Source organism: Neopsephotus bourkii, unplaced genomic scaffold (assembly GCF_033783945.1).
Source record: "Neopsephotus bourkii isolate Nb327-2 ecotype Australia unplaced genomic scaffold, CSIRO-AGI_Nbou_v1 NB_284, whole genome shotgun sequence".
NCBI lineage: Eukaryota > Metazoa > Chordata > Aves > Psittaciformes > Psittacidae > Neopsephotus > Neopsephotus bourkii.
In genome coordinates this window covers 971606-998172 of record NW_026900793.1, presented here as the reverse complement: position 1 = coordinate 998172, position 26567 = coordinate 971606, and the positions used below count along the sequence as shown (strand labels likewise).

Here is a 26567-nt window from a genome sequence, read left to right as displayed (position 1 = left end):
AAAAGCTATGGCTTAATTTTGTACTATGATGTTGTTGATTTCTGCTGGTGACGGTGTAGGAATCTGTGTGTGTGTGTTTGTATCTAGTGGTTGTATATAGCCTAGGCTATACCAATTTAAAGTCAAAAGTGGAAATAAAGTAAGTGTAGATGTACTGGTTAGGGTGTTGTCTGTTAGAGTGGGTGGATGGGAGGGGATGCAGTGTCAGAAGGGAAAAGCTAGGGGTATTTTCTTAGCATTTTTTTCCACATGTAACACTTCTGTCTGTATGAAGCTTAGCAGTAATGCACTTCTCCCCTTTACCAAGTTGCCATATACACACCCTTTAGATGAGGCTGGGAATTTCTGAAACAAGTTTTTGTAACTGGATTGCTTCAACACTTCGGGATTCCTCAGCTGGTTTTTGTCCAAATTCACTTGGTCTACTCACCCAAAGAACAGATTTAAATGCATGTTATCACCATAAACTCGAATTATATATAGAGAAATTCGACAGTGAGACAAGCATAGAACAGCTGAAAAGTGATGGCAAATCACTGAATTTTGGGATGTAGTAACTATACCTTTTAAGTTTGCCACTAACAGCAGGCTTCTGTTGTGCCAGATCTGCTTTACCCCTGCTTGTGTTCATAGGGCTATTTTTTAAAGAATTACCTTAACATTTATTTTGGGTTTCAGGAAGGAAGGGGCTTTTACCTGACATTGTCAAGCTCTTCTGTCTAATCCTGAGGTCCAAGAAATGCTGTGTGTTTTGTTTTTTTTTGGGGGGGATGATGTGTGTTTTTTTAAAAAGTGAACAAGGCAAATGGGTTTATGTCACACTGAAACTTCTGTAGCACGTCTTGTCCAGTGCCCTGGTGGTACTTGTAGGGTTATTCCCATGCAAGCACACAAACTTAGGCGGCTTTGCTATTATGTGCCTGCACATCCATCCTTGCTGCAGTTAAGCACGAAAATGGCAGTTCTCCAGGCTCCTACAAGGGACTTGAAACCTGTTCCTGAGAAGTAGTTGGCAGTTTGTCCTGTACAGAAACAAGTACGACATGCCTGAGGGAGCTCTGCCAGCTGTTGCTCAAAGGGAAGGAGGCTTAGCCCTAGGTTGTGTTGTGGGAGGAAGGAGTTTTATACCTAGGAGCTCTGGCCCTTGAAAGGGTATAGCAACAGTTCTTTGTCCCATCTTCAGTGCTGTATCCCAGCCAATGCGATGCTCCTTCATCTTCACTGTGGTGCCTACCCAGATACTACAACCAAAAACCCCCATCATTTTGCACATTTTTCTCTTACCAAGTAAGATAGAATGCCTTCCTCAGCATCACCGTCTTTAACTTCTACCAGGACAGGTAGGTTTTCAAAACAGCAAATTCTAGTATTTTTTGATTGGGCATCTGAACAATAGTTCTTCTTTCAGCAGATCCATGAAACTGAGAAATTATGAACTCAGGTGATCACTACAAGGCTTTGAATTTCTTGCTCAGAACTCAACTGTGAACTAGAAGTTATTTGTAGAAAGGTTTTTAAAATCACAGTAAACTGTTTACTAATATCAACATGAAAAATTTGGAAGTCAGGCGAGAAAGTGCTACAGCTACAAAGAAACAAATGTGTTCAAAAGACTTTCATCAATTGAACTGGTTATAAGCCACTCAGTGGCTTTGTACAGCAAAACAGTACATTGCAGTATAATTCTTAGAGCAAAATTTCTTTGCTTTCAGCTAGGTTTAGATGGCACTTAAATAATCACAAAAAAGAAATGTCTTAGTTGTGCTGCATTTGAGTGCAGCCTTTAGATTATCTCTTAATAAAACAGATGATGGGATTTTCAGATTTATAGTGGCAGTGATTATTATTTAGATGAGGAAGGACAGAGATCTTTGCTAGAAGTTAGCTAGCTGCGATCCATTCTTTGCTCTTCTGCTTCTGGCTCAGGAGGATACAGTTCATCCAAAATCAGCTCTGCAACAACAACAAATCATGTTTCAGAGTCATTTATCTACTTTATACAGTGTAATTACAGCTGCTGTTTGCATTTTAAAACATACTGACTGTAGAAGACTGCAGCAAACACCCTTTATGAAGGCTTCATGCAAAACAGGTCTTCATATGCATTTTGTCATACAAACTTCCCCCCTCTTTAATGCCTTTTCAGGTGTTAAAGGAGAGCACTATCTTGGGTAGTCAGTTAAATTTATCTATTAGTGGAAAATCAGTAAATGGTACTTTATTATTTTGCAACTAAGTTTAAAACTAATTTTTGTTCACTGATTTTTTTAAGTCACTAGGACAAAAGCACAGTGTTTTATGTCTGAAAGGAAGAACCCAAATGCAGACTACAGGGTTGCAGGCGCACGATTACATCACCCTCCCAACTTCCCAAGCTGTTAAACCATTTTGGATCCTTCCCAAGCATAACCAGACAAGGTGTTTGGCAAAGTTCTAGAAAACCTTGGAATACTCTAAGCAATCAGAGTAGAACCCATACTTGGCATACTCTTTGGCATCTCCAGAGAAGTCATTGTAACTAGTAGTGGCATGCTTGCATCACCTGCCTTATGCAGTACGTACACTGACAATGAAGGATTTATCACTCTGGCTCTTAACAAGACCAGATACCTTATCTGATATCCTGTAGCAAACCCACCTACTGATGGAAGAGCACAATCTTCTCATCAGCTCTACAACATTCATGTAAATAATGCCATGAGTGAACAAAGAAAGGGCACTGAGGTACAGGGAGAAGAGGCAATTTCACAGGAGTAGCTCTGTCTAGGAAATGGACACCAGAACAGTGCAAAGCAAGGGGCAAGTCCTAATGGACATGGGCTAGAGATTTCTGAGTAATGGAGGAATGTTGTGGGTAGAAGAGAGAAAAGGAAGAAAGATGTTAAGGATGAGGGGAGTGGCAGGAAGAAGGTGTAATGTTATTTGGAGACTTGAAATAATGACTTTTTTTTTTAATAAGGTAATATATAGTGCAGATTGCTTTACTAAAAAGAGTTGGAGTATGGGATTTTGTTGGATCAGATAGGGGCATATCTCTATGGCGAGAAGACCGAGGAAACTATTAAAGAAGAATAGTACAGTAGTGATTCAGTTTAATGAAGATTGAGAAGCACTAGACTATTAACTGTCTTCAGAGGTCTGAGCAACAAACATCCATGATATTTGGTAGGTTGCACTTGTTAAATGAGAAATTCCACTTCTGTCCCTTTCCTATTTCTGCAGCATGTAAAAAAGCCAGATTATCACTTGAGTTGTTTTACCTTCACAAGCACTCAGTTTTTGAGTCTTTCTGAGAATTGCTCTTATGCCCGGCATGGCTTGGTCATATTGATGGAGAACTTCCAAACAGTGTTCATGAAACAGTTTATCTTTCTGAGATAGGCTGTGCAAGAGTAAAAGAGCATCCCGTAAAAACTGAATAATTTGTTCCTTATGCGCACACAAGCTGTTCTGAGATCTTCTAATCTTCATCCACTGTCTGTGTAACATTATAATTAGTGCCTTAACCACCTGCAAGAGAAGAAAGTGCCTCAATAAAGTTGTAGTAGCAGAAAGCTTAATTCATTATGAACATTACTAATTAAACTTCCAAATTTCAAAATTACTATCTAGCAATCAAAAGCAAGGGTCCTAGAAGGTGGCCTCCTTTAAAGTACAGTACATTTCTCTTTCACTTTAGCTAAAAAAAATGGACAAAATGCTATTTTAGCATTGAGTACCTTAAAAGTCGTCAGTAAACTCAGCCATTGTAGTGACATACCTCAAGATTACACTGGCACTCTGTACCAGGTAATAAAGCTGCTGGACTGGAACTCCGCATAAACCTTGTCAGGAGTCTAACTGTCTATTACAAAAACATACAGAGTGCATTATAATGAGTACTGGGGTTCTGCAGAATTAGCAAACAAACTGCAAATAAAGGGAAGATAGACATGACACTTCATTATTAACTTCACACGTTCTTGGTTTTTCGTATCACTTGATCTGTATCCCCAAAAAAAACGTTCAAATTTTTGCCCTGTAAAACTTATAGAATTTCCCCTGCTCAGAAACTTTTTTCAATTTCCTGATGAGGAAGGCTAGTGAGGTGCACTGGGCCTTAATTTACCTCATACAAATAATGTTTACACTGAATCTAACAATGTAGGTAGGGGTATAATGAAAATGGTTGAAAATTCTTTCAAATAAGAGCAGGAGTGGAACAAGTAGTAGAACCTCAAAGAAGTCACCACTGCCAGAACAGTACAAGTTTAAAAGCTATTCTTCCAATACATAAAAAAGCCAGTATTTCCACTGAATACCATTAATATAATCCTAAATTGCTAAGTCTGTTTTTTCTATGCAGTAACTCATAAGATACAGTTTAGAATTAATCAAGTCAAAATGAATTATAGATCTTGCTTCCTTTTACTCGATCTAAAAGCAAAATACAGCTTAGTGTTGAATATTTACAGCCATCTGAGGATCCTTCTTCCTCTTTCAGTGACTTAACTGTTACAACAGATGTTCTCTTGACCGGTTACTGATTCAGTTTCAAGCAGCTACTCTTGCAAATCAGTGTAATCCCTTACTGCAAGCCAATACTTTCTGTTCTTAGTTAAAGAACTTGTTTTCAGAGTATCTGTGCACTGCCCTGCTCCTCCCACTCCCCCAGCTGGAGACAGCAGGAAAAAGCATATGAACAAGCAGCAGAGGTTGGTTACCTCTTGTTCCAGCTGAAGCCAAAGCATTTCAGATGCTGATTTATCTGGTCTTGATGTAATATACATGTACAGGGCAAGAAGAAGGCAGGTGTCTAAAACAGAGATAACTTTGTAACTAGCCAACTGTGTGACGAAACTAAATTTATCCTAAACAAGGCAACATTTCAGAAAATACATGAAGTGCTATGCTGGGACTTGTGATACAGGCTCAACGTCTTGCTTCACTTCAGACATCTTAAGCAGTGCTGAAGAAACCAGTATTCCTAAACTCTATAAATGCATTTGTGGTAATACAGACCTTCATTCATAAGGAATTGGACAAAGACTGCTTGTCATGCAGAGTACTGGAATCCCTAAACTCAGTGGTATCATGCATGCAGATAAAGGCTTTTGAAGGAGTTTTTAAGGGTTTTTTTTTTTTTCCCTCATCAATATTAAATACTAATCTGGAAAGTAGTTTTAAAAATTGACATGGGTATAAAAGCATTGTATATAGACATATAATACAAGACATAATACTGTTCAAAAAATAACTGAAACACTAAACTTTTCAGGTAACATAGGAGATCATTTGGGCTTTTAACACCTTGGAGCAAGGCCTGTTTGCATTGCTTTTAGTCATGCTAACTAATGTTTACCTGGTAAGTTATCTGTGTAATGAAGCCTTTTACCTGAATGAGAGCAAAGTTGAACAACCAGTGTATGGTGTTGAGCAAGAATAGACAACAGTCTCGCGGTCAAAAGGACAGCAGGCAAAGGGGTCTCTGGACACAGACAGTGGAGCAGTATCTGGCTACTCAGTAAGTGCTGAAAACTTCAAAAGAAAAGTTAGAAATGGGAAATGCAATGACAGATTGAAAAGACACTATTTCTTGTACACATCATCAGAATGTGTGCCTTTTCAACCATTCAAAATGTACCTGATCCCAATTTGTGTGTCATAAATAAAATGTATACCGAAAACCACGTTCGGTTACATTTGGCAGTCATTCTGCAATTGATACTAAGGTTATGTATTTCAGACCATTAGCAAATTAAATGTCTCACTTTTGAGAGTGGCATTTTACCTACCAGAATGAGACCCTGTGCTTTCATTCCTTATGCATCTCCCAGCAATCTTGAAAAACCCAGAATGAATGTTACAGATACTCTGATCAACTGCATATGGCCTTAAGAAGTTTTCTGACTTTCAGGTGATGGCTATGCAATGAAGCAACAGATCTGCTTCATATAAATGTCATAAGCAAATCTTGTTACAGATCATGGGTAACATTATCATATTCATTAGCAGCAAAGGCAGTAGAAAGATCCTTAACTGCTGCTCAAAGGTGATCTGAAAATTCTCTTGTACACATCAAAACTTCTGCTGTCATCTGTACAAATTAGTTTCAACAGAGAATAAAAATTGCTAGACAGCAGTCTGAAATAATTGTAAACCTATTGCTGACTTACATTATTAGCAAGTCCATTGTTGAATTTTCAGCTAATTTCACCAAAACCTTTAGGCTTTGGTTCAGTATCCTGTCAGTCTGGGAGCCTTTTGCAGCACAAAAAGCTAAAACCTGAAGCAGCTTTTTAAATAAAGAATGCTGAGGTTGATTGTTATTGGGAGCATCCTGTGGAGCTACAGGCAGCCCTCCTTGTGTCCTAGTATCTTCTTTATCATCACAGTGGTTATCACACACCACCTTTTTGTCCATCTTGGAAACCTGTTCATCTCCAGCAGCAGCACTTTCTTCCACTTCAGTAGATAGCAACAAGTGGACAACATCCCAGCTATAGAATGCCAAATAATAAAGAATACCCAGTGATATAACTGTAGTTTCTTCAAGAGGCAATCTGAAGTCCTCCTTACTTGACACCATATTTGTGTTGGTTCTGGAAGAAGCAGCTGAATGGTTTCCACAAGAACCATTTACTGGCTTGTCTGCCAGTTGTACTGCTTGACAGTATGCACCAATATGGTGTTCTACCAAGGGCAAGAGGTGCACAGCGCCTCGGATCTTGCAGTGTGTGACGTGCAACTCTCTCTGGCTTTCTGTTTGGGTTCCTTCAGATAATCCTCCATCCATAGCAATCAAGTTCAATCCTGTTATAGCAAGGTTTTGAGCTTCTTGCAAGGATCCACAAGCACCAATTTCTTCTTGAGTTGTCCTGCTGCTGGGTAGGTGTGTGGACTTCCTAACCAAATAAAGTTGAAAAAAGGGAAAGACTTCAGAAGAAAAGGCAGAGAATATAGTTGGAATTTGAGTTACTCATATTCTGAACCAAATAATAGAAAGGCGAGAGAGTAACAAGAGATGTCTTTCCAAAAGAAAATGTAAACTGGGGAAAAAAACCCAAACCCAACCTACTCCTTGATATCTGGTATATAATTATTATGTATATAATTATCCATTAATTACATAATTAACCTAGTTTATCACTTAAGTGTTGTCCCCTTTTAGTATCTATGATGATCATGACGTTCCGAATTGAATGGTCCAAGCAAAACAGCGTATAACAAAAGCAATGAGCTATCCTTTCTGAATAAGCATTTCTCAGTATAGAGAATGCCACTATCCTAAGAACGTGTCAAACGCAGTTTAACAAAAACAAGTAAAACTTACGTATCCAAATAGTTGGGCTGCAGTGCAGCGCCAGGTAGAGGCTCAGAGTTACTGCTAAGGAGATGGCAGAGTCCTAGTAATGACCCAGGGACAATGGGCTGTTTCATCAGTGCATTTAGTAAGATAGAACCTGAAAGGATGCACAAATAGCTTTGGAGAAACTTTACCATGTCAACAACAGCAAAGCCATGATTTTTCAAATGATTAGCCTTATTCATAGTGCTCTCAACCTCAAAATACCTTTTCCATTACAAATCATCTGCTCTACAAGAGAATGATTTCCAGAAAAATGAATTTATGACTTGAAAATTAACCAAACTATAATTAGAGATTAATTACAATCCAGTATTATCAAAACAGCTCAAGCCAGGTAATTGTATGTTTAAATTATCCTGATGACTTGCTCTCCCTGTTCCAGTTCAGACATTAAAATTACATGATGCAATTCTATTCTGCATTGGAAATAAAACAGTACCCTGCAGAATTCCTAGTGTTGACAGTTGTAAATGGCATTTAAAACAAAAACCAAAACAAAAGGTGCATTTTTTCTGGTTTTATACTGGTTTACAATAAAAAGCATAATATATTCATGCTGGAAGAACCAGCCTTGTAATAGGATGCCTTTTGATCTGTATCCTTCCGTAAAGCAAAAACCAAACCCAGGCAAACTTTTTTCTTAAAGTAACAATGTAAGAATGTTGTTGGGATACAAGTTAATATAATCTGAAGTGTTTTACTGCAAAATCACAATGTTAAACAGTGACTGTCTGAACACCACTGTCTACTGTGCAGTGGCACTGTACATAGCAGGCTTCTCAGCACAATACTGCTCAGTAGAGGCAATGAAGCTGCTCCACAGAGATGCTCACTATTTCTGTATTAAGAAAATTAAGTTACCTTGTGTGTTTCGTTTAGGTACAGAGTTGTAGGAACTACTTTTTCCAACAGCTTCGTGCTTCAGGGGTAACACTTCAGGATGGGTTATCTTACTATCTAAAACAAACAGTAATTATGAGTCAAATAAGAGAGCTACATTTCTTATGCATCCGTTGCCTATCCTTTACACACATTCTGTTAGCCACAGCTGTTACAGAGTAAGAAAACAGGCAGCAGACCAGTAAAAACTGGTATAACTCAAATATGTCAAACAATAGTAAAAGCTGTATGAAGTAGAATTGCTCCCCAAATTAAATTAGAGAAGTGAATAGAATTTCAGCTTTACTGTCAGATGTTCCAGATTGTTCAGTGCTATTGCTCTCAACTTTTGTTTTAGAAAAAAAACCCAATACCTTAAGTTGAATTCCCACTACGAGTAGAGATTAACAGCGGCACACTGAATGTTGTTACCATAATGAATAGTCAGGAGGCTGAAAAGTAGCAATACTAATGCTTTAAGGCTACTGTATTTTTCCTTTTGATAGAGTTCATAGTGCCGATCCAATTTAAGACTGAATACTGTAACTGACAGTAACATCTCCGATTTTTCATGACGACTCCTCTAAGGATTAGTTGATGATACCCACATTTTTTCCCATTTATTATTTCACATCAGAAACATGGCCCCACAATTTTGCTTCATATAATAGCAATCTTCAAATACATGAATATATTAATTTTTTAAGCTTTACTCAAGCTACAAGATACACCTTTGTGAGAATTACATAAAAGAGGAAATGAGTGTACTGTTTCAGTTGCTTCTTTCAATATGGCTAAATATGTACCCTTTAAAATAAACTCCCCTAAAGGTCAGCTGTACAGCAAAAACCACAAGAACACAAAAAACGCATTAGCTGACTAGCAGACAAATTCAAGAAATAGGCAAATCATTTCCTGATCTTTGCTAGCCAAAGAGAAAAACAGATTCCACTTCCTTGTTGACATCTTGACATCTGGTACATAGGCATTACCAGGGTGTGAATCAAAATGATCTTAATGCAAATTTCAGTCAGCTATTTCATGCCAATTGGTATAAAAAGGAAAGAAGTTTAAGCAAAACCAAAATGTAACAAATATGTGTTTGTTTTTCTCTACAACAAACTTACTGAAACTCTCCAGTCGCATAGTATAAAACTCCTTATCTAAGGCAGAATGTTCAGATGCAGCTAAAAATGTTGCAAGTTGCATACATGTTTACCTTCTTTGACCAAAGCACTTGGGGCAATCAGATTTCCTGAAGAACACGATGGTCTAGTGGACATTTCAGCATTGAAGGATTCCTCCGTAGGAAAAGAACTTTTTCCAGGCTGCACAGAACATCCTTCTGGTATCGCTTGTATTGCAAAGTTCTTTTTAGGGCTAAAATAGAAATAAAACACTAGAATCAATCAGTATTTATTTTGTATTTAGTTTACTGAGCAATAAAGAAGGATCTGTTTGCACCGATGTTTGAAAGGTACTTCGCTATTAACTCTCTGCAGTTTTGTCACAAATGCAATGAAAGCTCTTTGTGAGCAAAAATCCATAGAGGTCAACAGACTTTTTTAGTTGTGTTTTTTAAAGACAATGGAGCTAGAAGTTACGTGAAGAAAGAAAACCTCTTCAATAGTTTAAGCACACATATTATAAAAAAGGAACACAAACTCATTTTCCAAAGCTCCTACCTTGGTGTTGAAACTGTCCGAATAACCTGCTTACTTCCTTCACACTTCTGAAGTTGTGTTCTTAATTCACTCATTTCTACATCCTTGAACTGCAGCTCTGACTGTAATGACAGCAACTGAAAGAGGAATTAAAAAGACAGTTTTACTGAATAATTCAGAGGTGTCAGAATCACCAAGCAACTAGAATTACCGTAAGATTTCAAGATTACCATCTACTTACTGTGAACTCTGCACAGATCTCCATTTTTATGTATGCTAGTGCAACTAATACTACCTTAGAACCAAATGCCAGAAGTTCAGGCAAGAAGCGTATGACTTGTGAAGCTAGCAAGTGCCATGCAGAGCACTACTACAGTGAGGCCATTAACAGCAGAGTAAACAGGACAAAGGCAGCCACTGTCCTCTTCAGGGCTTTCAGAAAAATGACTGCAACAGGAATAGCACTCTGATCAGTCATAAAGCATGTTCTGTTGCCTTTTTCCACTTTAAAACACGCTCCAATTTTAATGTTCTTGGAATTGCTTAAAAAAAACAACCAAACAAACAAAAGTAAATGAAAACTTCTACCACTTGAATTTTACTTTCATTTTGACAGAAGAAAACCTGCACCAGATTCTTACAAATGCTTTCTTCTATATGAAGGAAGCATATATAATTTGGAAATTCCACACAACTGTTCTTCCTTTGACTAGATGATCTGTCATATTAAGTCATAAAATTAGCTTCTGCATGTGACATGCAGGTAATTGACACAGTTACAAACCTTTTTGGAGAACTCCTTTTCTTTTTCACTTAAGATCTGAGATTTTTGCTGTTCCAATAGCATGTACGATCTTTTCTGTTCCTCCATAGCATACTCCATCTGCTGCATCGAGTCACGCAGAATTTTAATTTCTCCATTTTTAGTAAGAATTTCATCCTGCATTTCTTTCAGCTGCAAACAGATGCATTTCATCAGAAGATGCATATAACCAGAACCAGGTATTTATATCATTATATGGGTCAAAAATCAGGTATATTTATACTTTCTAAAGAGAAAAATTTTCCTATAGCCCAGTGTACAAATTCTGCAATGTTGCTTCTAATCTTTCTGGTTAAATCATGCTCAGCCACTGTTTTTTCTAACAGAATTATAAATGACAGCAAAGGCACATTTTCATATGCCATTGTGGTACCTGTCAGAGAGCATCCTTCTCCTTCCCCTTCTCTGTGATTAGGTTCTTTTTTTGGTAAGTATTCTCACATCAATTATTTATTCATTGTTTGGACAGTAACGATGATAATACTTCATCTAGCATGGCAGCCAACAAGCACGCTGTCCTCAGACAAGCTACCACCCCCAGACTGTATCTTCACCACATATATAGTCTCTAATACTTTCTGAACAACCATCTCACTCAGAGACAAGACTTTGAAGGGAGAATACAATTGTTGCTCAGGAAAGCGTGGAGAAAGGGCAGAAACACACCTCTACACCACTGTATAAAGTTATGGTTCACCCCCATGTTGAATGTGGTGTACAGGTAGGAGCTTCCACAATAAAGGACATAAAAGAGCTGGGAAAGATTCAGACACCAGAGGTAAGGGGATGAAATAATACACTATAGACTACTAAATACACCTGCAGTATTTCTGGATCAGGAACCACCTACATAAAATTTTACCAGAGGCTAAAAGACTTATCGAGTAAAAATAAAATCATAAACTTGCTCAGGTCCTATATTCTTCTTAAGCTGTCTGCCTAAAAAGGATGGACTTAAGCGTGGGCATTTGCACCTTCTTACTTTTCTGCATGTATTTCTTCCCCATTCCGTAAAGGATCATCATATAAGTAACAGAACACAACTTACAAGTCATTTTCTCAAATCTTTAAGTTTCACAGAACAAGGTGCTGGCTAGGTGACAGGACAAAGGAGAACCCATTTACAGGGAAACAGGTAAAAATGAGTATTTGCTGACCCAAAATGACCAAGAAATAAAATGTTGCTCTCATATCAAATACTACTAGAGCTGTTTCTAGTACTATGCTTTTAACAGATCCATGGATTTCAAACATTACTAGTCAATAAGAATTAGATACTTGGAACCGAACTTATCCCACCTTTCAGTTAACCTTATCAAAAACATGTCGTATTTGGAAACGGGGGAAGAACTGCTGACCTTCCGTTTAATTTCTTCATGCTGCGTTTGCAGGACTTCAAACTGGAAGGCATCTCTCACCAGACTATCTTCTGTACTGCTTCCTGCTGCAGAAAAAAGCCAAGATCTGTTCTGAAGCACGGATGATGTATGTACATCAGCAATGACTGAACATTTTATTATTTTCTGTTACCTCTGACTATCACAAGAATTATACTGTCACTACAGGTAAATCGCACGCGTCTCGTCACCACATAACTCTGCTTTAGCGCTTCTGCATCAACCCTTAAGGAGATCACACCCGTGCTCTAGCCACACCGCCAAGGCCGCACAGGCACACCGACCTGGCAGCTTCCTCCCCGCTGCAGGAGCTCCGTTCCGCGGCAGCCCCGCTGCCACAGGCCGCTCGGCGCCGCTCGGTCCGGAGCCGCCCCACACGTGTTTCGGGGGCCCGGTGTCGGCCTCCTGGGTCAGCGCCTGAGAAGCCAAGATGTCGATCTCCTCCAGGTCGTCCGCCGTGAAGTCGTCACTGTCTCCGAAGAGATCTCCCGGCCCCTCGTGGCGCCCCGCTGGCCCCGCGCTCTTGGGCCGCTTGTACGGCGGGAAGCCGTTCTCCAGGGCCCCGCCAAAGCCCGCCATGGCCGGAGGGGCGGCTCCGGCCCAGCCCTCCCCGCAGAGCACCGGGCCGCTCCGCTTCCGCGGCCCGAGCTGGGGCTGGGGCTGGGGCTGGGGCTGGGGCTGGGGCTGCGGCTGGGCAGCCATGGCACGGATGCCCCGGGCACCGGAACCGCCGCGGACAGCGCCCGCCGCGCGCCAATCACTGCCGGGCAGCGCTTCCCTCAGACCAATGGGAGCGCGGCAGAGCCTTCCGCTACTCCCGAGGGACAAACCGAACATCGGCGCGCAGCGATTGGCACCGGTGACCTGCGCTGTAAGCGGCTCGCTGATTGGCCGTTCGAGCGCGAGCGGTGCTGCTGAGGGTGGCGGGGAAGTTCGTTCTGTCAGCAGCTTGAGGGCCAGGCTGCTGACGTCAGAGCGTCAGACGGTGATGTCATATCCCGTCGTGTTGAGGGGGTGACGTAACGCTGAGCTGCGGCCTGGCGGTACCTGGGCCTCGTGTAGCCATCGCTAGCGTCATGACAGTGTGAACCCCCCCACCTCCTTGGTGAGGCCACGTCTGGGGAGCTGTGTCCAGTGTTGGGCTCCTTGGTACAAGACAGATAAGGAGCTGCTGGAGAGGGTCCATTGGAGGCCACAAGGGTGAGCAGGGGTCTGGAGCATCTCTCCTATGAGGAGAGATTGCAGGAGCTGGGCCTGGAGGAGAGCAGACTCTGAGGGGATCTTGTTAACGCAGATCAGTATCTCAAAGGTAGGTGCCAGGAGGATGATGCCAGACTTTCCAGTGGTGCCCAGCAACAGGACGAGGAGCTATGGGCATAAACTAAAGTACAAGAACTTTCACCTCAACATGAGGAAGAACTTCGTGACACTGAGGGTGGCAGAGCACCAGCACAGGCTACCCGAGGAGGTTGTGGAGTCTCCCTCTCTCAAAACATTCGACACATTCCTGTGTAACCTTGCTCTGGGTCGCCCTGCCTTGTCAGGGGCTTGGACTGGATGATCTGCAAAGTCCCTTCCAACCCTAATGATTCTGTGGTGCTGTGATCGCTCAGTAAGGCCAGGTTAGTGATGTCATGAGCAGAACCTGCTGGGCAGGGTTGTCAGGCTGCTGGGTGCCTACCTCCCCAGCAGAGGTTCACAGAGAACCCCCGCAGACACCTCTTCTTGTGCTGGCAGCCATTGCTGCTCCTTCCTCCTTGCATGGACTCCCTGTGGCAGCTGTGGTGGGACAGGAGGCCGCAGACATGCAGGTGGTTTTGTTTAATCCCCATGGGAATGTGAGACACGAGACTGTAAGGAAAGGAAATTACTCCAACTCAACCCTTACAAAAACCAGGAAGCACTCTAATTTTCTGTTGCAGACTCAAAGGGGTGTTGTCATTCTCTCTTGTTTTTAATTGCATCAGTTGCTCTAATAGGAGACCATTCCTAATCTAATCTTGAGTCTTCAGAACAGCCCATTACAAAAATAAAGCATTACATCCTCTGAGCTCCCAGCTATGTTGGTAAACTTTTCAAGTTTAGACTAGACAATAGCCTTGCAGCACATTTTAAAAACGGGGTTAGTAACAATTTTCAGTGCTATAAATCAGTTTACAAATCCCCTGGTGGTCTCTGAGAAACAATGTGCTGTTAGTATGATATATTTCCAAAGCTTTCATAGAATTCTGATTTCTCTTGTTCATTTCTCTGTTTCCCTCTACATGCAGGACAGCTTAAATAATCACTAGACTGTAGTTTGCTTTATTAATGCACTGCTCTGGCATAAGCAACAGCAGCCTCTGATTAGCCAGTGAAGCCAAAAGAAACCCCTGAAGGGTCAATGCTCTCAGCTGTGCTAGCTCATCCCACCTTTTCTGCTAAAGTGACAGCAGGTGATCCCTCTGAACTTCAGCAGCTGGGATTGCTGCATCTAATCAGGATAAAAGGGGCAGTCTCCTAGAACACAACGCTTTTATTACTTTAGTTCTGAGGTATTAACTTAAGGTTTTCCTTTTGTTTTTCTAACTTTTATTAATTGCTATACCAAGCTTGGAAAGTTATGGAGAGATTTGATGCTTACAGTATTGATGGTATCATTATTTATATTTGGAAATATTCTTTTTCTTCTTGGAATGGGAATGTAATTCATGTCATTGTATTCTAGCAACAAAGAAAAGGTAATTCTTGCTTTTAAGATTTTATTTTGTTAGATGCTTAGAAAGAAGTGATTCAGAGATAGAATGAAAATAGAATTGTTTGTTCTGTTTAAAACCTCTTCTTGCAGGTTCTAGTGCTTTGTTATCTATTTATCGAGACAAGTAACAAGCTTAATTTACGTAACTGAAAATGAACTCGATTTAGACTTTATTTGGTCTTAATGCTGCTTTTTTATACATAAAGAAATAGGCTAGTGCTATCATTATTATTACTGTTTTTACATAACAGCATACTGTGTGATACAGCTTCAGCTTTCCCTTATCCTCTTTCTCTAGCTGAAGATAAAATGGAATGATAGAATGCTTCCACACACTTCATTTTTAAAGATAGTTATTAAAACAATAAGGTAAGCTAAGATACTAACTCTGTTTTCCTTTACTCCAGGGGTTCCTGCTAAAGAAACGACTTGCAGATGAACAGAATAACAACAACAAAGTAAGTTTGAGTTGATGACTTAAAATACTCTTTGTGAAAGAAAGTTGTATGTGTAGTAGTTGTTGCAGGCATTACGTAGCTGCCATCTAGTCTGTAGTATGAATTATGTGGGCGGCACCTCAACAGGGCTTGGCTGGAGGTTCCTGCTCAAGGATGAGTTTATCAACCTGCTGAGTAAAGGAGCAGTTTGTTTATTGGATGTGCAGAGCAGCTTGAGCTGGGTGTCTCCAAAGGGGAATCACTGCAGCAGATCGTGTATATTATACTCCTACAGGCAGGTTTCCTGCAATGTACCACCCATTCTTCTCTCCATTCTGGTCAGAGGGTTCTTAATTTCTTACTGGCTTACTTGGTCATTGGGCTGGCTGCCTTCTGAAATAACCTCATTCCTGGGGAGTTTTTTCCTTGGTTCTTTTCTTCCTTGTTTACATCTGATGGTTTTGTATTTGCAGCATTAGTTTTATAAAAAAATCTTACTCTTGGTCAGCAGCCTATGGCTTTAACTCCTTTAGTTTCTAGTACTAAACAAGGTTCTTAATCCTAACAATTCCCAACTGCAGTGCTAACTTACTTGCTTCTGCTATCTGTGGGATGAGGCCTCACAACTCCAGGCCATGGAAATCTTCCAGCAAATGGAGGAAAGCAACCAAACAAAACCTCTAGAAGCTTGTGTGGGTTGTTTGTATGGTTTTTTTTTGTTTGGCTTTTTGTGTGTGTTTGTTTCTGTTGTTTATTTTGTTGCTTTTTTGTTTGTTTCCTCACACCTCCCTACCTCCCTCTGTATATGAATAATTAAAATTCATTTGTAATGAGAAATAACATATGTCAATGGCTACTGCTAAATCTTTCTGAAACAGTATTTCCACACTGTTGTTTAATTACAATTCTAGTACTCTCTAAACCAGGCTATTTATATAAGTGGTTAGCTTAAGAATTGGCAAATAACTAGTTTCTTGAGAAACCCTTCCCAGAGTTTGTTTTATACTGTTGCCTATAGAACCATTTTCTGTCAGGGCAACTAAATAGGTATGTATCTGTTGATCTTCTTGTCTTTCTGTGGCTTTGCTTGCCTTGAGGCTTAAATGTGAGAATACAAGAAATCAAAGTGTGACTTTAATGTTACCTGGTTACTGCAGCACCTTTTTATTTGTACTGCCAGACCTGCTTACCTTCTTCCTTCAATTGAATGTTCCACTCTGGACTAGTGGATCCAGGTGCAGGAGCTATATCTAGTGAGCATTAGTCTGTGTTAGCAGTGATATAACATTAACTCTTCACTCTTGTAGTATTTTTAGCTAGCTTCCATTTGCTTGCTTAGAAAGCTTTTCCACTCTGGTCTCTACTTAAGTTTCTCACAAGTGAGTTAAAACCAGTTCCCTTAATATCTGTCCTTGCTTTGACAGAACCTTGTTTGAGTGACCTGGAGTAAAATTAGACTGCATATAATTGGGAATTTGTGCATATATTCCGATAAGTCCAGGGATCCTGGAAGGGGGAAGGTCTTTAGCATAATTAAGCATCATGCTTAATAATGTACATCTGGATTTTTACCATTCTTAGTGCTATTGGGGAAAATGAAGGGTAAGAAATCTTGAATGTCTTGAGTTACAAGTGAGGAGGCACTATGTGAGTTCTAATGCTGTCGTATTGTTAATATAAAAACTTGTCTGAATTGGATGGGAACTGGTGTTCTTGAATTAAGTTTGCTACAAGCAGAATGAGTCTGAAAAAGTTGTAACTGTAAATGTAATGACACTTTTCTTTGACTGTTTCAACATAATAGAATTTCAGAATCTAGCAAAATTAAACTGCTGGAATTGAATAGTAATTTGCTAGTAGCTTAATGAACAAACTGGTCTGTCCTGCTGTTGCAGGTAACCAGGCATTCCCCTGGGAACCCTTCCTGTCCGGGATGAGGTTTGGCTCTGTGATGAGCTCTTCTGTAATTACAGCCTTGATGATTTCTAACCCTTAGATTAAAGGGACAGAGGTTTGGGGAAAGCACCTGTAAATTCACAGCCCATGTTATACTGGTTGCTAGTAACATTTAAAACACTAGTTTGAGTTGTCTTGGTCACACTTCTATTGATGAATGTATTATTATGGAGAACTGGTAGAACTGGATTTAACTTTTAAAGGTTTGCAGACAAGGCTTTTCTCCTCTTAACTCCCTGGGTATGGCTTTTGCAGCTGATGAACTGGAGGTGATGTCAGATTCTTACAGCTGGCAGACAAGGATTCAGGTGTGCAGTTGGGAAAACAAGATGTTAGTTTCCTCAGAGGTGAGATCTTTTCTGAAGAAAAGTCCTGTGGCATGTGGCAGGCCTTGGAGAAGAATAAAGGAGGGGTTAGTTTGCTTTTTAACAAAGGAGAATGTAAAGCCTGAGAACTTAACCAACAGTGTAAAGAAATCAACACCCTTTTTCCAAAGGGGGGTTAAGACACAAAGCCAATGAAGGGAGTGGATGTATTTAAGGCGGGGGGGGGGGGGGATATGGTTCTGGCATTGCACAAACTTCTGAGAGAAGACTGCTCTCTGAGAGCTGTGATTATTAGTTACAGCTGCAGACAGCCCTGGCAACGGTGGACTGACCTTAGACAGTACTCTTGAAAGCACTGATTTGGAGGAATGGCTTGTGAATGGGACTTGAAGATGGGGGGGAGAAAGTTTGTGGCTAGTGCTTGGACTAGAGGGGAAGCTTTTTGTGAATTTGGGGAATCCTGGCTATACCGTGAGCTGTTTAAAAGCTTTAAACTAGTTTAAGAATATCGTCGCTGCACTAAAGGGGGCAGGGTCCCAACTGAATCCATCCATGTCTCTGGATGTGTTGTGGAACTCAGCTGCTGCTTGGCAAGTTGTGTGGAGGAAGTGAGGCTGGTGGGGTGCTCCCAGAACTACTGGTTTGGAGCTCTTGAGTAAAGAGACTTCCCAGGATAACTGGCCTGAAAACAAAACTTTTCTATTGTAATGAGATGAACTGTAGTTGTTCCTCAAACTTGGAGCCCTCAGCAGTGATGCTGAGTTGTCACTAAAGTTCTCTGTCTCAAACAAGCCATGTACTTTACTCCACAGTAATCTGACACAAACTGTTCAGCCAAACATTTCCATGGCTCAAATTTTTATGCCCCATAAAAAAGCCAGTGCAAAGGAATGCAAAGGTCTAACAGATTGTTCCTCTCGGTGGTTGCTGTGGTGTGACCTGCAGGTGGAGAAGCCTGGTACTTAGGGCAGTGTATGTATGGCTGATCTTACGCACAGATAAGCATTAGGTTTGTGTTTGTATCTAAATCCCCAAATCTTTCCCGACTGGTATCGCAATTAAAACATGCAGTATAGTACTCAAAATACAAGCCACAGATGTATCCCTTCACCGTCATACACTCAACAACAACTTTGTGCCGTTCACGAGCATAACTGTTAGCTTAACTCTCGCAGACGTTTTCAAGTGTGCCGAATTCCCAGGAGCCGAAGCGGCGCCGGAGCAAAGCAGGCTCCCAGCGCAGCTCCGCTGCCTAAGGGGCGCTACCGATCCCGAAGCGGGGCAGGCCCGGCCCCTCGGACAGCAAAACACAGCCCGGCCCGCGCGGCAGACCAATGGCCGAGCGTGGTGGCCGAGGGCGCCCCGCCTCCGCCAATGGGGTGGCGGCCTGCCCTTGAGGGGCGGGGCTCCGTCGTGTGATGCGGCTGTTGCGCGGCTCCGGCATTGGCTGGAGGCTCGGGGGCGTGCCCGGGGCACTAGCGGCGGTGCTGGCAGCGGGCAGGGGTGGCGGCAGGGCCGTGCGCGCCAGCCTGGGTGGCCATGAGGACCGAGATCTCCACGGCGGCGGCGTTCATCACCCGCCTCCTGCGGGCAGCGGGCGGTATCGGCGAGGAGCAGCTGCGGTGCTTCCGTGGGTGCTTGCAGGAGGCGCTGCGCGGTGAGCGGGGCCACGGACCCCGCCGGGGGTGGTGGGTGAAGGGGCTCTCTTGGGGCGGCCGGTACGGCTGCCCTCTTCTGTGCTCCGCAGGGGGGGTCCGGCGGAGCGCAGGCACCGCGGGGCTGAAGAGCGGTGGGGGCTCTGGGGCCGCCGTAAAGCTGCTCTTTGTTCCCTCCTGCAGAGCACTATAAACACCATTGGTTCCCCCTGGTGCCCTCCAAGGGCTCCGGATACCGGTGCATTAGGATCAACCATAAGATGGACCCCTTGATAGGAAAGGCAGCGGGGATGATTGGACTGAGCCACGAGAAACTCTTCCAGCTTTTACCCAGCGAACTGACTCTTTGGGTCGACCCTTCCGAGGTGTCCTATCGCATTGGTGAGGATGGGTCTATTTGTGTCCTTTACGAAAGTCCCCAGTCTGGTGGGAAGGCAACCAAACCGCTGGCGAATAGGACCAGCTGTAAGGAAGAATGGAGAATTGGCAGGTCCAGCCCTTCCGAGAATTACATGATGACAGTATCTAGTTAAAAATGACTGTTCCTTGTACAATGATGTATGCATCCCAATCTCATGTTAAACTTAGATGTAAGTGAGTGTGGTTTGGTTTTGTTGTTGTTTTCTGTGGGTTGTTTTTGTTTTGGTAGCTTGGTTGATTTTTTTTTTTTTGTGTGTGTTGGGTTTTTTTTTTTTTTAGGGGGTGAGGGGGTTTGTTCACTTGTTCTTGTTTTTTTCTGTTTTTTTCTTCAGTTCTTTCACCCTATAGTCGTTAAAGCTGTAGTACTGCCAAGTTCTTTGTGGCCAAGGGCTAATGTATAAAGCAGTTCTTTTCACTGCATGTTACTTTCTGGACTGTGTACTGTAAATGCACTGTACAGTTGACCGCTTTACACATTTATATTTTCAAACAACTTTTGGCTATTTGTAATAAAAAGCAATATTGTAGCATTCTTTATGATGGATTTTAGTCAAGATTAGTTAAAACATTCCTGAATTATTTGACCAATAACACAAAAGAGGGGTGGGAAGCACATCTAACAAGCTGCGCATAAATCTCATCAGTGATTTGCCTGCAGACTTCTCTCAGGGTCATTCAAGTTTGGCTGCAAGGCAAAAGTCACAAAATAACTTTTATTTTTTCCTTTTCCAAAGCATGCATTTATTTGAGGGCTGGATTCTATCATGTCCTGACATTTTGACAAAAAGAAGTGGGGAATTAGTTTGTCTTGCTTTTTCTAGTTATTGGAGTAGAACAATAAAGACTTGCCCAACTGCTTTTGGCTTGTTGATGTTTATTGTGTTGTCCCCCTGGCTTTTTACATTGCTCTCAAAGCTTACTCTAGGTATTTTTAATTGTCACAGAAAGGGGTAGCTCTTAATATTCATCTTTATTTTGGATTCCCACAAAAAGCTTGGTTTTGGTAAAGGTGGTGGCTGTGCGTCCTGAGTTGAGCTGAACTGTCTGTGTAGAGCTGCGTGGGTTGTTTTTCAGTGTGTGCTTTATCAAACTGAATGGAAGTGGAAATGCACTTCTAACGCTTGATCTATTGCAAAACATGCTTGAGTTCACTGGGAAATTGAGTTTGCTTTTAAAACTCCAGCTTAAAACCAACTAGGAAGATGCAGTTGTGTAGCTACCTTGACTCTTCTAGGAGGTAAAAACCTGCCATTTCTGGTGTGGAGTTCCTTCTTACTTCACCAGTGTCTCAAATACCAGTTGGGTACAAGTTTAAGTAAGTAAAGGGATCAACTACAGTGAATTTGATGTAATAATTGAAACTTTGTGTTGCTTGTTTATGTTGCGACTCTTAGTACTGATACTCCAGTGAAGGATTCCATATGTGGATATTGTGATTCCTACTGTAAGAAGTAGTGGTTTGTAATCGGACTGTAGAAGGCTGCATAATGTCTAGCACTACTGGTTTTTTGGTAGCCTGGTGTTTCAGCACAGTTGAACACTTGATGAAAGAAAGCTTTGTGTAGTATTAGTATGTTGGCAAAAAATCCCAAACTTGTACAATGTCAATAACATGGTATTTTACATACAGCGAAGGAAGGGGCAAGCTGGAAAGTGGAGAGCTCCAGTTCACAAAGAGCTTTGGTTTTGTTTTGGTGTTTTTATTTTTTGTGTGTGTGTTAGAAGTAAGCCACATCTTTTTCTTGCTGTTTCCCTTAATACCTTGGAGGGCAGGCTTGTCTAGTGGTATTTGTTTAACCCAAATAAAATTTGTAGTGTTTCTAATCTATTGCTCCAATAAATAAGTTTCTGGGTTACTTTAACACATGGGTAATAAAGGTCTTGTCTTTTTATTATACACGATTGAAAGTCAGTTTTCACAACATGGGCTTATTCTTTTCTTAGGGACAAAGTAATGCTTTTTTGCTTCTAATAGAATTACTTGCATTGAATATCTTTAGGACACCTAAGGGACCTATTAGGCATGTTTGTCAGTAACCGAACAAAATATTAAATCTGCTAAGGTTGAGATGCCCTGTTTGATTAAATTTCATTTGATAACTGGCCTTGTTGCATGTTATATTAACTGCATACATGAAAAGATGTAGTATGGAGCTTTTATCTTAACAGTGGATTTTGCAGTCAAAGTGGGATTAAAGGTGGCTTGGGACACACGGTTTGATTTCCAGATAGTTTGTGTGGCTTGACGTGAGGTAGGGTTCAGCAAGTTTTTCAGGTGTTCTTGTCTTGGCTGGTGTGTCTCAGTGTATGAGCAAAGACTGGATTAATCCAGCTGTGGTGAATTCTGTTGCTTCTTATCCTGCCACAATCAATGGGATAGTACACACATCATATAATACCATGTCTCAAGTATCCTATGCTCTCTGCAAGTTTGCTCTTTATCACTGAATGGGATATTCTTGTTTATGTAATGCAAGTTCAATTTCATATATTGCAGTTACAGGCAGGTGAAGGAGACTGGGGAGCTTGAAGAAAACCCGCTGAAGCAAATAAAATACTCAAGCTGTAAGTGAATGTACTGTAATATCTGTGACATCTAGGACTATGTTCCACTGCTTTAAAAAAGGGCCAAGACCTACTGACAGCACAAAGGCTGTTCTGAGGGAATAGAGCTCTTGGTAGTAAGCCAGTGAGGCTGTTATTTGGAGGATGTAAAAAAATAATTAACTTTCTTTTCCCTGAAAGGTGATCAGTTCTGCATTCTGCCATAGCAACAAGCAAGCAAAAATTTTAACATATTTTAAGTGATAGACTTGTCACACAAAACTGACTGCATGTGCTCGGTTGTAATGCAGAACAGAAGGGTTTGAATTCTAAAGGAAGAATTATTGCATGCTAGCTCCCTTGAAGCAGTACAAATATCTGGAGGAATGGTATATTGTTTTCACGTGTGTTTGCATGAGGATGGGTTAACTATTGGATAAGTAAAGCTGAAGAAAGAAATATTTGTAGAGGAAAACCATGCATTTGTCCTCAAAAAACGTTGCCCTGTTGCAAAGTGACATTTGTCTTTCTGAACTGTTAAATCAAAATGAGACAAAAGTTTCTGTTAGTGGTCAGGCTATAGAAACTGCAATTCATATATATAACACCCCCCAACTCATGATTTGTACCCAAGAGTACAGAGGTATATAATTTTGATCTGAAAACTCAAGAGATGAGGGTATGGTCTGTATTTGTTTCAGAGTCTATTGCCTTCAGTATTAGGTAAATTCCAATTTGTTCCATTCAAGTTTAATTTCTAAACATTAGTGTCTTTTCATTTCTTTATTCTCAAGATGAAAGACCTTTCAGTATGGCCTCTTGTATGCATTTGATGCTGCAATCAAACGAAGCCTCTTTAAGGGATTGAAAAGATGAAGCTTTTTCAGTTTGAGCATAAATAATTTTCTTTTACCTGCGACTTACATACATGCTTTCTGCAAACAGTTATTCCATTTATAATATATGGATGAAAATATGCTCTAAAGAAATCAGTGCAGTGGATCAAGAGATCTGGATCACTCAATTCCCACCATGACTTGCTGTTCCACCAGCACTGACAGAAGTGTGACTGTTACCTCACTGAGAACAATGTGAAATTACTTCAGAACTAGTACAGATGTAACTGCTAAATATGAGGTCTTTCACTTAACTCATCTGTAATTCACAGGATACATTCTTCACTGTTATCTTTATTTTGTCTAGAATGTCATCTGGTTTGGGCGAAGAGCCTTATAAAAGCTGCAATAGTTTGTTACTGCAGTTACTCTTGCAAAGGACAAACCCCAGGGTGGTTTAATAGAGGAGCTTTTCTATAAAACAGTTAATGATATTGCTCTCCTTTTAATTATACTTCTTACTGTGAAGTGAATTAATACTTCATTAATTAACCTCTTTTTTTTTATGTTTGATCCACAGTTAAAAGTGTTCTAACTCTCCTGCAATTATTAGTTGTTACTTTTTTTATATCTGGACATTTACTCCAGAGAAACTTTCTAGTTATTTCCACATGAATCAGAAACAGACATCAGGGTCGTACTGATATCCTAAGGAAGTTCTCTTGCATTGTTCCATAGACCTTGTGGTTATGTTTTTCCTTATGACATCATAACAGTTATCTTTAGTATCTGTTTTAGTCATAAGTCTATTGGAAGTATTTCATTATACTCTTGCAGCACAAAGTTATCTACAATACCTAATACAGATAAGCAATATTTTGAACTTACAGTTCAATATTATTGAACTTACAGTTGTTTGCCTCTCTTTAGCAACTTTGTCTTCTTCAGTGCTAGTATTCATTTATGTGCTGATGTATCTCAGAAGCCTTTGCATAGCCATTTTTCTTAGCTATTTTAAACATGAATTTTCCTTTTACATTTTTAGTTCCCTTCAGAACAATAATCCATGTCTGGTGGCTTTTTCCTGTTTTGCCTTCCCCCTCCCCTTCCCCTTCCCTGCCCCATACCAGTAAGGGAGAGAGATCAGGAGTGTGACTCAGAACTTTGACCTCATCCTGATTTCTGCCTTGAGTTGTGTCAGTGCCTGCAGTCATCAGTTTGGCTTTGTGCAATCCCTTCAGGCTGATCCAAGTCTTCCCACTCGGCCATGGCAATGTGAACTGTTGGGTTAATGGAGGCATTCTGCTTCTTGAGTGGGAAGGCTGATACTTTCTACTGTCACCACAAGTTTTTATTTTATTTTTTTTTTGTGGTGCCAGAATCACTCTTGATAATTTTTATGCTGTAATAGGCCCATCTATCATAATTGTTTTCTTGCTGAGGGCTGAATTTATCTGAGTAATGACAAGTGATACTTTGCTTTCCATTATAAGGCTATGTAAAATTTTCATTGAGAAGTAAGCTGCATTTTAGCTCGTAATTTGGGTAACTTTTTGAGGGGGGCTGCTGTATTTTAATTGAAATGGAATTAAATTTTTTTCAGAGGTTCTAGTATGTACGTGGTCATGCCTGTCTTATGAAGATCCTGTGAGTGTCCTCAACATCTTGTAAAGCTCATCTAAGTACACTGATAACAAAAATTAACAAAGCTACACAATACTGTCCTTTCTAGAATGATACAGCAAGAGTACCCAGCAGAAAGAAAAAATCTATCTCATTAAGTACAGCATCTCTGGTTATGAAATAAAGCATCACATCTAAAACAGAAAATTCCTGATCAACCAATCTATATGCAACGGTTTTAGTTGGGTTTGGTTTTGTAGCTTAGGGTTGGTTTGTTTTGTTTTTCAGTTAGCCCTTTGCTCTGTCATTGTGTTTCACCATCTCCTGTTTCTGTGAAGTGATAATGCATAAGCAGGATTACTTGGCATTCAACTGAAATATGGTATTGTTGATCTTGTGATGTACCCCCTCCAGAAAGAGCCCAGTGTGGTACAGTGATGCTTGGAGGCAGATGAGGGGAGGTGGACATGAGATAGAAGTGATTGGAAATAAATGTGATCAGGACATTCCGATTCTTCGCAAACCTCTGAAGGGCCCTTGGGAAATGTTCTTGAACTGGAACGAATCCATTGGAGGAAAGCTAAAAGCTTAGCAGATAAGGTCCACATGTTTGTTGGTTTACTTTGAACAATCAAAGACTGATTGTTGTAGAAGGATCTTCTAATAAATTATTTGTATACCTCTCAAGCCTTCTGAGTTGCCCGAGGAGTTTAATACACATATAGCTTTGTATAGCTGTACAGAGTCCGGGTAAGTACTGTTTAGGCTGTGTTCCTTTCTTGAATAATTGCTGTGAGCAACTTCAGGTGAGTCAGATTTTGATGGGTAACGTAGGTAATTCCTGATAAGACTTTTTTTCCCCTCTGAATCAATGTGGATCTAATCTCCTGTAAAGCTGCTTTGCACAACTGTGTTTAATAGTGTTGTGCCCTTGGTAAGGAATTAGTCATGGTATGATTTTTCACATCATAATAAATTACATTCTGGGACTAATCTCTGAAACAATTTGCATGCAAAAATAACAGTTCAGGCTTACAGTTGGTAATATTCTGCATGGTTTTTGGTTTATTTGCTGCTTTTTTCTTCCACTTTAAAAGTGCTTCTTTATAACTGCCATCTGTATGCCCATTCGCATTTTAAGTTTTTCCTTTTATTTCCATTGCCTCTTAACCTCTTCCTGAGTCTCTAAGGTCTCCCATCTGAGTACAGCCATTGAAATAGTGGCCTGACTTTCGGATGTGTTAAGTGAATACAGAGCCTTCTCATTTGAATGGGAATTTGATCTGGTTAGCCTTTTGAAAATGAATGAGAGCAGTCTTGTCTAAAGGAAGTATGGAATTGTGAAACTGAGATAATTTAAGTAACCCAAGTGACCCATGGTCTTTACAATACTTTCTGCAATCAAGATAATGGAATAATGATAGTCGTCACAGCTTTAACTTTGGTAAAATCAAATTATGTGAACTTTAGACCAGTATCCTGAGGGAACATGGAGCTAACAGACTACACAGGCACAGGGAAAATACTTAGGCACAGGATCCCCTGGCCTTGGCAAGTAAGGAAATCTGGGTGTAAGACACAACAGCAATAAAAAGTTGTTTGGAAAGGTTGAAGTGGGACAGTCTGCAGAAGGGAAGAGACATGATCGATTCAGCTGTAGGTACACTCATGCCTGGCCTCGTACCTTGCATGGTGACCTTGGACCTCGTCACTACAGCTGGCTTAGGCCATCCCTGGTCACTCTCACCGAACCTGCTCTGTTCCTCATGCTCAGGTACTGTAGGATTGCACCCATTAATATGGTGCCTTGCTGTCACCCCAGCTCCTGGCTAACTGTTCCTTGCAGGGCAGCCACTTTTGCTTGCTCTCTGATTTTTGCAGCACATCTGGGGCAGGGACAAGGACTTGAGCTGATGTGCAGC

The 26567-nt window shown here is 40.9% G+C and overlaps 3 protein-coding genes across 5 annotated transcripts in view; 1 reads left to right on the top strand and 2 right to left on the bottom strand.

The window, feature by feature from the left end:
- Nucleotides 1-26567, bottom strand: part of PBRM1 (polybromo 1) — a 351134-nt gene that overhangs the window by 139531 nt on the left and 185036 nt on the right. The window lies entirely within an intron of this gene.
- Nucleotides 1512-12764, bottom strand: ATRIP (ATR interacting protein). Of its 3 annotated transcripts, XM_061346952.1 has the most exons (13): nt 12396-12764; nt 12073-12155; nt 10676-10846; nt 9913-10028; nt 9447-9607; nt 8210-8305; nt 7313-7442; nt 6156-6884; nt 5375-5517; nt 4704-4795; nt 3761-3844; nt 3261-3510; nt 1512-1953 (listed from the first exon to the last, which is right to left on the bottom strand). In XM_061346952.1, the coding sequence occupies exons 1-13, from the start codon at nt 12688-12690 to the stop codon at nt 1886-1888; spliced, it is 2418 nt and encodes an 805-aa protein (XP_061202936.1). In that variant the 5' UTR covers nt 12691-12764; the 3' UTR covers nt 1512-1885. The 3 variants fall into 3 exon arrangements, with proteins under 3 accessions (XP_061202936.1, XP_061202937.1, XP_061202938.1); XM_061346953.1 differs by lacking the exon at nt 3761-3844 and having other exon boundaries at nt 12073-12158; XM_061346954.1 differs by lacking the exons at nt 1512-1953; nt 3261-3510; nt 3761-3844 and adding an exon at nt 3883-3909 and having other exon boundaries at nt 12073-12158.
- Nucleotides 19052-19816, top strand: LOC133208772 (protein BTG1-like). Its single transcript, XM_061346887.1, has 2 exons — nt 19052-19224; nt 19406-19816. Exons 1-2 carry the CDS (start codon nt 19107-19109, stop codon nt 19753-19755), a joined length of 468 nt encoding a protein of 155 aa, XP_061202871.1. The 5' UTR covers nt 19052-19106; the 3' UTR covers nt 19756-19816.

Excerpts from the sequence above, each read along its gene's own strand:
- ATRIP (XM_061346952.1), bottom strand. The coding sequence starts at position 12,690 with ATGGCGGGCTTTGGCGGGGCCCTGGAGAACGGCTTCCCGCCGTACAAG. Across the intron at positions 10,029-10,675 it reads AAAAGGAGTTCTCCAAAAAG|TTGCTGTCATTACAGTCAGA; the intron begins GTTTGTAACTGT and ends TTCCTCTTTCAG. Across the intron at positions 9,608-9,912 it reads CGGACAGTTTCAACACCAAG|CCCTAAAAAGAACTTTGCAA; the intron begins GTAGGAGCTTTG and ends TTTCTATTTTAG.
- LOC133208772 (XM_061346887.1), top strand. The coding sequence starts at position 19,107 with ATGAGGACCGAGATCTCCACGGCGGCGGCGTTCATCACCCGCCTCCTG. Across the intron at positions 19,225-19,405 it reads CTTGCAGGAGGCGCTGCGCG|AGCACTATAAACACCATTGG; the intron begins GTGAGCGGGGCC and ends TCCCTCCTGCAG.